Here is a 10,110-nt window from a genome sequence, read left to right as displayed (position 1 = left end):
TACTAAGGATCCTAAGTTTCATAGTAAGACCAAACACATAGATATTAAGTATAACTATGTCAAGGACATGGAAGCACGAAAAGAAGTGAACCTACGGTATATATCTACGCATAGAATGTTAGCAGATCCCATGACAAAGCCAATTCCTAGAGATGCTTTCTTTGGTTATATAAAGACTCTAGGACTGCGTAAATGTTAATGTATTGAATATTTGTAATTTTTCCCCGAACATCAATAATTGATGATGTTGTTTATCAATATTAAAGTCTATAAATTTATTTGATATTCATGCATATTAATGTTTGGTGCACTATATGTTAAAAAAAAAGGTATGTCGGACAGATGAGAGGTTAACCCACTCACACGGGTAACCGCCTCTATTTATTATGTAATGAATAGAGATGAAGCAATTTTATGTTTATTATCTAGGTGATAATTGAGAGCTCAAGCTTAAAATACTAATACCGCCTTAACATGATGTTAAGATGAGGATTTATTACTTACAATGTCCGGAAGTGAAATAACCCACATATTTCGCTTTATCCGTCTTAAATGCCGGATGAGAGTTCTGATGAAAAACTTGTGGCTGGAGTTGTTACGTGAACTCAAGTTAGACACTGAGTGTGTCAAGATGAGCATCTGTACGGTATTAAAATAGAAAGACATACGCTCCATAGGGAAGGAGAACATACCGTAATACGTATTTCATATTACGTATGCACTATCGACCAATGAGAGTAGGCAAAAGTTTTGATCTCAACTTCTCTATGCCGTGTGAGACTCTCGAGGATAAAATTCCTCATTTTTTTGTACCCTCATGACTCTTCATTATTCTCAAGGTCTCTATTTAGTGTTTGCTATCTTAGGGTGTTGCATATGGTCATGAAATTGATTCGATCTAAAGGGACATTTCTAGAAAAGCGAGCTGAACCGAGATTGAGAGATCTAATGAATGAGGAAGATTGATTTGGAGTTTTAAGTCACATTATGAATTATATTCACAGACCGGTCAATTATGATTATTTGGTGTGATCATAATTGTAAATATAATATGTCAATTTTAAAATGAGATCTAGTGAGAAATTTATATGTGACTGATCGATCTAGGGTACAACATACAATTCATTTCTTTTTATGTCCAATTTTAGAGCTGTCATGTACTCCCAACGGATATATGACAACGAGCTCTCGATATATGCTGGTCGCACGGATTATTTGCCAATATGAACTTTGCGAAGATAAAAAGTTTAGTTGTTAGTCCTCCGTGGACAAATATGAGTTGTTTGCCCTACATGGGCGAGTGGGAGATATTGGATTAAATATTAAAGTGGGGTCCACAGGAGATACGGTGTGCGCCCATGCAGGCAACCACACCCCATTGAGCGATTATCTGCTCAAACGTGAAGGATCACGTTGGTTGGTTTTTTACGTCAATAACTGACGTGCTCTCCGTTGTTCTCTACCACTAACTTCATTCTGTCACTTCAAGAAAATAAAAAAAAAATGCAGAACGCTCCTCCCATCGTCGATTGTCGTTTGACAGAGAAAAACTCCGAGATCGCAAAGGGCATCTAATCGGTGATTAATAAGGTATGTCCTCGTGATGTATCTTCGTCGATCGGTGAATCCGGTGATCTATTGGGCATGTTTCCGCTGTTTATGAGTATGTATTAGATCGGATTTAGTATCCATCACCCTCTTTCTTGCTGGCTGCAAAACTAGATTCCAAAAAATCAAGTAGAGATTGTGATAAGCGTGAGAGGGAGCACCCAAACTTAATCTAATGGAATGGAGACTAAAGTGTGGATGGAGGTGGGAACACTTTGGAAATAAGGATAACAATGGAAATGATTGTGGTATAGATCCTTTGGACTCACCACGACAGAATATTGGAGGGGGTTTCTGGTTGCATGTATGGGGAACCTAATGGGCCAAACTAATGACTAATTAAATAAATAAATGATCATTTTTTTTTGGGCCTCCTTAAAAAGTTTCGTTTGCTGACTCCTTTCCTACATGGGACGGTGTCTTCGCTCCTTTGACATGTTACTCATGATTGCTTCTTCTACCGTCAATTTCACGTGGAGAGAGGGAAAAAAAAAGGTTCTCCAACTTGCCTCTTCTTTATGTGTTTTGGATTTGGATTGAGATCCTTTTGATTTAAACTAAACTCATGTATAATCCACCGTGGAAATAGAAAATATTTTTTACGTTTTTTTTTTCCCATTGAAGGGAGAGGTGGCATGAAGTAATCTAGACTCCAAGCCGACCCTTTTTGTTATTGCTAGTCGAGGTGGCATTTATTTATTTTTCTTTTTGTCTATTCATCGGAAATTCTTTTTGTTGTATGCACGTGGTTAGGAATTACTAATCAACAATCGGCTATGATATCATATATTTCACGTCACGAGTTGGATTGATCACCGGGCAAAAAAAAAAAAAGTTCAAAAGTAATAAGTTGCGAGGCAATTAGGTGCCATTGTTGTTCCTTTTTGAGCCCTAACCCGTCAATTCTAAATGCATGCAAGCTCGACTTCCTCGGATCCCAACAACCTTATGCACCTCAATTCGACTGATTGGATTGCTTTTTTCGAGATCACGTCCTTGTTTACTTCCAACTTCGCACTCGGAAATTACACAATACTAGAGCTAGAAGATCTCCTTGTTCCGATCTCCGAAAAATAGCTTTGTCCTTGCATATGAGTTTTCGTTGCCGGTCGATTTTAGAATGTTCTACCCATATGTGTTGGATTTAACATGTTCTTTAGACTTAGCATCCACTTTACTGCTCTATTGGAGGGGAGAATGAACATTAAAAGAAAAATCCAATAATTTTAGAGAAATATGATGCATATTCGTTTGAAAATGACATTTAATTCCGACAATAAAGTCATTGCTATTCAAATCAAGATCCGGTGTTCATCATTATGGAATCTAACAAACCTAAGAGTGACTATTGTTCTCCCACTTGGTCTTCTTTCTTGATGTGGATTGGGTGGGTAGGCAAGGGTAATCTTATGACAAGCTAAATCGATCGAGGCTTGTGGCCTCACCATGCAAAGGTGACAGATGATTGAAGTTCTAAGTCTATCTAGTAATCATGGAAATTTATTTCATAGACCTAAAGGCAGTATCTTTCCCAATTTGAGCTTGATGATTACAACTTCAAGGAGTACATGCAAGACCCCCATCTTTTATTTTCGAGGGGAAACTGTTTTGTTTTGGCAGTTCGTCGAAGTGAGTTTGAGAGGCACCATTTGATAGGTGGAAGCTATTATCTTTTGATGACTTCTACCGTCTCCATATAAATAGAAATGTACAAAAAAACATAGGCTACATAATTCTCTCCTTCTCTCTCTTAATATGAAAAAACACACACACACACACACACAAAAAGCGTTTTCATCGTTATTTTAAGAAAGCAATCGGCATCAACATCCTGGAATAAGAATATCTTTTTTGTGATTATATTTGGATCATTGCCGAGTTGTAGATACTCCTATTTTGAGCTAGTGATTCAAACTATATTCTCGGATAATTCTCTTGTCGTGCATCAAAAAGGTCGATCGATTTTTCTGTGATTTAATTCATTATCCCAAATCCAGGAAAAAAAAAGTAGGGAAAATTTCAAAAAAGGGCCCCAAGTCCTCTCTATTTCTCAAAAAAGGGCCTGAAGTGGAATCTGTTTCAAACAATGGTCCGAAGTGCCCTATTTGTTTCAAAAAAGGGCCTAATTAGGGATATTTTGGTCTTTTACTTTTTAAAATTTATTTTTTTTATTTTTCAGTTTTCCTTTTCTTTTCTTTTTCCTATTCCTTTACTTTTTCCTCTCCCCTCTCTCACTCATCGCTGGCCTCAGCTTCTCTTCAATGGTGGGCATCGGCTTGCTCTCTCCTCTGGACATCCCCGAATTGCACCAAATCAAGAATCCACCCAACTTACCAAAGACCCGGCAAACGCTTGACAAGAAGCAAGAATCACCCATTTTTGCCCATTTCACCCGAAAAAGCGACCCATACCCGCCGGAAAAATCAAGAACCGGGAAAACCGGCATGTTCTATACTTGGTGAGGAACTCCGAAATGGGGTGAGAGTAGAGGATCGGAGACTTATCGCCCGGGCGATACGAGCGACGGTCGGCTAGAGGTCCTCGTAGGTGATTACGAGCATGGTCTTCTTGAAGGACTCCCAATCGGTCTGGCCGTCAAGGCCATGGCGGTGCACGTACACGACGTGAGCATTGTGGCGGAGGATCTCGATGAGGACCCGCCTCTGGACCTCGTCGACAGCTGTGATGTCCTCGATGAACCGGAGGCCATCTTATTCTCGTCATGGAGGTTGTAATCGGCCGGGAGTTGAGGAGGTAGGAGATGGAGACGAAGGAGGCGTAGAAGGGGTGGATCGAAAGGTGACATAAGAGCGGCAAGAGTTGCGGAGGCCATTGTAGGCGAAGTCCTCGATGAAGTTGTCGTTGGTGGTGTCGTTGCGGGCGAGCTACTTGTTGACGTAGATTTGCTGAGAGAGGAGGAGGCGAGGTTGGTGGTGGAGGAGGAAGGCGAAGAAGGAGGAGGGGAGAGCGTAGAGAGAGAGGAGAAAAAGGAAAGGAAAATGAGAAAAAATTAGAAAATTTCAAAAGACCAAAATACCCCCGATTAGGCCCTTTTTTAAAACAAATAGGGCACTTCGGGCCCTTATTTGAAACAGATTCCACTTCAGGCTCTTTTTTGAGAAATAGAGAGGACTTGGGGCCCTTTTTCGAAATTTTCTCAAAAAAGTATATTAAAAAAAGTGAAAAGAAAATCACAATGAAATGTATTTATATCTCCTCCTTTTGCCCATTGTCTACTTCTACGGTCTATCAAACACCCTGTAGAGAGAGAAGAGCCTTGAGAAGGAGAACCAAATCCTTTCCTTAACTTCACGCCTCGTCGCCTCCATTTACGCCGCCCTCTCGTTCTCTCTCATCTGGTAAATTAACAGCCATTTCGAAAATAGAGAAGAAAAAACAGAGAGAGAGAGCGCTCTTTCTCTCACCCACCTCTCACTTCTCATAAACGCACTCTGTGTTTTTCCCTCATCTCTCCTCTGTTTTCTCTCTGCATTTATATGCGCTTCCTTACCCAGAGTCAGAGGTTAACACTACCGCGAGTCCGCGACCCCACTAGCATCTCTCGTCTCCTCTTTTGAATACCCACTTCATCCCACTCCTAGATTTTCCCCCTTCAAAGAAACAGAGCACTGCAGAACCAAGAAACAGGGGAACCATAAAAGAAAGCCATTGAATAGAGTCCTTTCTCTCTCTCTCTCTCTCTCTCTCTCTGTCACTTCACCTTCCTCCTTCATTTCTTGGTTTTCTTGTGAACAAAACCAGACATGGATTCGGGTTCTTGCGGAGACCAAGAACTGGAAGACAAGCAAAGAACGGGCCAGCCCCTGCGCGTGAACGGGCCCATCATTGTCGGCGCAGGCCCCTCCGGCCTCGCCGTCTCGGCCTGCCTCTCCGAGCTGGGAGTCCCTTCCCTCGTCCTGGAGAGAAGCCACTGCATCGCCTCCCTCTGGCAAGACAAGGCCTACGATCGCCTCAAGCTCCACCTGCCCAAGCAGTTCTGCGAGCTTCCCCTGCTCCCCTTCCCTCAGCACTTCCCCAAGTACCCGACGAAGGACCAGTTCATCTCCTACCTCGAGTCCTACGCTTCCCACTTCGACATCAAACCTTTCTTCCATCAGACGGTCCAGAGGGCCGAGTTCGACGAGTCTTGCGGGCTGTGGAGGGTCCGGACTCGCGAGGGGCTCGAGTGCCTCTCGAGGTGGCTCGTGGTGGCCACGGGAGAGAATGCCGAGCCGGCGACGCCGGACGTCGCCGGGCTCGAGAGGTTCCAGGGGCGGCGCCTCCACACGAGCGGGTACAAGTCCGCGTCGGAGTTCAGGGGCCAGCGGGTCTTGGTAGTGGGCTGCGGCAATTCGGGCATGGAGGTCAGCTTGGACCTTTGCAGGCACAACGCCACTCCTCACATGGTGGTTCGCAACACGGTAAAGTCCCTTGACCGCTGACCCACATGGATTTTTCTTCTTTTTTCTCCTGATTCAAAGTGTAAATTTTATTTTTCATTTTTTCTTGTGGCCTAATCTTTCTCATGACCGATTTGATTTTGGTTCGACGGTATTGACCGTGCTTGTTCCTGCCACTAAATTAGGTACATGTTCTGCCCAGAGAAATGCTTGGTTTCTCAACATTTGGCGTGGCCATGGTACTACTCAAATGGCTCCCTCTAAGATTAGTGGACAAAATCCTCCTCCTAATCGCCAACATCACTTTAGGCAACACCGACCAACTGGGCCTCCGGCGGCCCAAGACCGGGCCGCTAGAGCTCAAGACCGCCACCGGAAAGACCCCCGTCCTCGATGTCGGCACCCTCTCGCAGATAAAGTCCGGCAAAATCAAGGTAATTAAGGCGCACAAAGCTATTAACCAACCCTTTCCATGTACTAATTTACACTAATATAGCATGAGTTTAGAGTGCTAATTCAATCTTGGGTTCGTGTTTCTTTCTTAGGTGGTGGCAGGAGTGAAGGAGATAACCAAGAATGGCGCTAAGTTTCTGGATGGACAAGAGGAGGAGTTTGATTCCATAATCTTCGCAACCGGGTACAAGAGCAATGTCACCAGTTGGCTCAAGGTGAACCAGATTTCACTAGTTCTATCTCATTATGCATCTCATGTCACTTTCTTTTGCTTGGGACACAAGCAAAGCGGGAAGGAGAGACCTTCAGATCTCTCCTTTTCTCCATGCGAAAAAACAAAAGATGGGGGGAAAAGAAAGACAAAAAAAAAATTTAGGGTTTGGGGACTTCTGCTTGGGGGTTAAAATTCCCTTTGTTGAGTATCATTTCTGTAAGATGATGACAAAATTGTATTCTCTGTGCCCTCCCTCCGTGATCCGTCACTATCATGACATGGCCTTAGAAGGGGTCCCCCCCCTTCAAATTTGTAGAATTTTAATTCCACTTTTCTACTCTTGACATCAATTTTTTTTTCTAGTTCAAGCCAGAAATGTTCTGGGATTGTGAATTTGTGACGTTTCTTCTAATCTTGCATGTTGATGATTTAACCGTTTAATTGTGGGTGGTAGGTGAGGTTGCTACTTGTGGCTAACAAATAATAATAACAAAGAAACACATTGTGATTTGGTGATGGTTCTTGTATCATGCTTAATGCTGATTGAAATTTAACTTGGGATGGTAATTAGTGTTAGCTTCTTGAGGCTAACAAGCAAGATTGACCGAAGATCGTGCTCTACATCGATTAACCTATAATTAGGCACGGTAATTAGTGTTGCTACTTAGGGCTAACAAGCAAGATTGACCAAGGATCTTGCTCCATGTCGGTTAACTTATAATTAGTGGGTCGGCGATTAGGGTTGCTTCTTATGTCTAACAAGCAGGGATTGACCCAAAAATCTTTGCTTCACCAATTGTGAGCACATTATGACCAAAAAAAAAAAAATTGTGAGCACATCTCTGGCATGGCATCTCTCAACTTTTGACTTCAAAGTGGGCCTTCCTTGCTTCTGCACGAATGTCATTTTTTGCTGTTGTAGGTGACCTAGAATTCTTTTTCAACATTTTGCACTTATTGGTATCTAAGTGAATCTATATAGCACCATGTCCATGTGGAGGGTCTCGAGTTCGATCCCGTCGCATTCGCGGAGTCCGGCAGGAGGTCCTTTTTGACTTGTAATTTTGCTTGTTGGGTTTAAGCAAAATGTAGTTGATGCGCTAATTGACCAACTTTGGGGTGATTAATTATGTCAAAATTACTTGACCTTGACCTTGACCAGCAAATTGGAAAAAAAACGTATGAAAAATTAGATAACCGAATGGACTATTCTGTCCTCATCATTTGGCATAAAAACGAATGTGTAATGTCATGTTGTCTTTGAGATTTTTTTAATTACGTGATTATTTAATGTTCGGGTCAAATTAATGTATTTAATATATATATATATTTTTTTTGCCCAGGGGGTTGATTTCTTCACCGAAGAAGGCATGCCAAAGACACCATTTCCTAATGGTTGGAGAGGGGATAAGGGTTTGTACACCGTCGGATTCACGAGGAGGGGCATCCTCGGGACCGGCTGCGATGCGATCAAGATCGCCAGAGACATCGCTGATCAGCAACCAAGATCTTCATCCTTCTCACGTTATCCTCCTTCAAAATTCATGATCGACCCAACCCACAAAAATTCGAAAGAAGGAAAAAAAAAAACAAAAACAGAAGAAAATGACTCGACCTTCCTGAAAAAAGACAAAAGAAAAAAGACAAAAAAAGAGGAAGAGGAAGAAGCTAAATCATATGGGTCAACGCCGGAGTCAAGCTAGGGTTTGGCAAGTTTGTATTTGTTCTTCACTCTAGGTTTGAGGAAATCTCTTCTTTTCTTCTTTTGTTGCCCTTTTTCCGCGGTCTCTTTTCTTGCTGACGTTCGGTTCTTGTTGTAAATGCTCCAATTTTGCTAACTCTCTTTTTATGTGATCCCAAAAAAGAGTAGTCTTGCAGCAAAGTCTCTCTCTTTCTCTTTCGCTCTCTCTCTCTCTCTTCTCGAGGAATAGGGTTTGGTCCGAATTCAAGAAAGGAGGCATGCAAAGGTTTCCATCACATTCATTAATTACCGGGGCTGTACGTGCCTTTTTGAATAGAGCAAGCCTTTACGTGCAATGACGACCGAAAGGGCCCTCCTAACGAGATTGTGGGCCCGTCGAAATAAATCAGATATTAAGTTCAAGATCTTTGCCATTACTAGGGCTTTTGTGACCAAATTCTTAGTAGGATAATGCTACCATGGACTGCTTGCAATTAATTGCATGTTTGAGTGATTAGCTAATCAAAATGATATTCGTTGATTTGCGCGTGTAAGTTGTGATAGAAAGTCTCACGTCAGAAAGTTAGTATGGTATAAAGCGGTTAATATGCATCCTAATTGGTCAATAACTCATTTGCTTAAATTTTTGAGTTAATGTGAGTTCAATTGGATATGTTAATAGATTTGGACTTGAATTTTCTCTTGACGATTTCTGACGTGAAGGTATTGAGCTTCAGTTGTGCGTTCCCAACAACCGCTTTTGTATATAGGGCCGTTACTTCATGAACTATGTAACTTTGTATACTATTGTATCGACAGTCCTATTATGATGGCGTTGTTGAATACAACATCATGACGTAGTGTTAGACTATCATAATTAATTACATCATTAAAGACCTACTGAAGTATCACCATTCATGATGTGGGATACTTCATATGGTTTGCAATACATAGGGAGAGATGGGCATCGTGCCCTTTGCATGTTGCAGTCGTTGATTCGCCTCTATTCAATCTTAATCGTTGATAACTCATTACTTGCGACCAAAGTGATTACAGAATGTAAGGGCATGTAGCAGAAACACTATCGCAATCTATAGATCATGTGAACCACGACTACCCGGACATCCGATCATGTGCAATCTCGCAATGGGACCGGCATGATCAACAGCCCAGATGAGCATGATGATCAGCGCGGTCTATTCCCAAGACGACACCAGCTCCGATCCGTCGGCAGGCTCGTGGTCCGTAACACTGTCGGGGCTGGATGCCTTTCACATTCGAGTGCCAACCCAATATCTCTCTATACTTCAAAGCACAACGTAAAAGACTCTCTATCATCTTCCTAAATCCGCATTTGGGGGACAATATGAATTCTCCCCAACGTCCGTGGATCCCTGATGTACGAGCGCTCTTAGTACACGAGAAAGGAAACTGTGGAGATTTGTTGCCTTGCTCCTCATGCAAGCACAGATTTCCCCTTAAAGGTGTGTGGGGAAAAGCCATGCAGTGAAGGATCCCCGCCTCGTCACTTCGAACCGTGAATCATCACCAAGACGGAAACCCACCCCCTCGCCGAAAGGGACTCCTCATCCGACCTGTTCCCAACTGTACCACGTCCACAGTGACGGGGAAAGAGAAGAGAAGAGAGAGGGGACGGGGATGTACGTGCCGCGGCCATGTTAGGTTCGAATATGCCGGGGACATAATTCGTATGATCTGTCGATTTAAGGATTCGAAGTAAGTTTTCTGCCGGC

The 10,110-nt window shown here is 42.6% G+C and overlaps 1 protein-coding gene across 1 annotated transcript; it reads left to right on the top strand.

Moving 5' to 3' along the window:
* Positions 1–5,166: 5,166 nt before the first annotated feature.
* Positions 5,167–9,126, top strand: LOC115743463 (probable indole-3-pyruvate monooxygenase YUCCA4). The gene is made up of 5 exons (XM_048278111.1): positions 5,167–6,029; positions 6,194–6,442; positions 6,554–6,676; positions 8,019–8,199; positions 9,080–9,126. Exons 1-5 carry the CDS (start codon positions 5,373–5,375, stop codon positions 9,124–9,126), a joined length of 1,257 nt encoding a protein of 418 aa, XP_048134068.1. The 5' UTR covers positions 5,167–5,372.
* The last annotated feature ends 984 nt before the right edge of the window (positions 9,127–10,110 follow it).

This window comes from Rhodamnia argentea, chromosome 4 (assembly GCF_020921035.1).
Source record: "Rhodamnia argentea isolate NSW1041297 chromosome 4, ASM2092103v1, whole genome shotgun sequence".
Lineage (NCBI taxonomy): Eukaryota > Viridiplantae > Streptophyta > Magnoliopsida > Myrtales > Myrtaceae > Rhodamnia > Rhodamnia argentea.
Note: the sequence above shows the minus strand (reverse complement) of the source record. Positions and strands in the feature narration are given on the sequence as shown.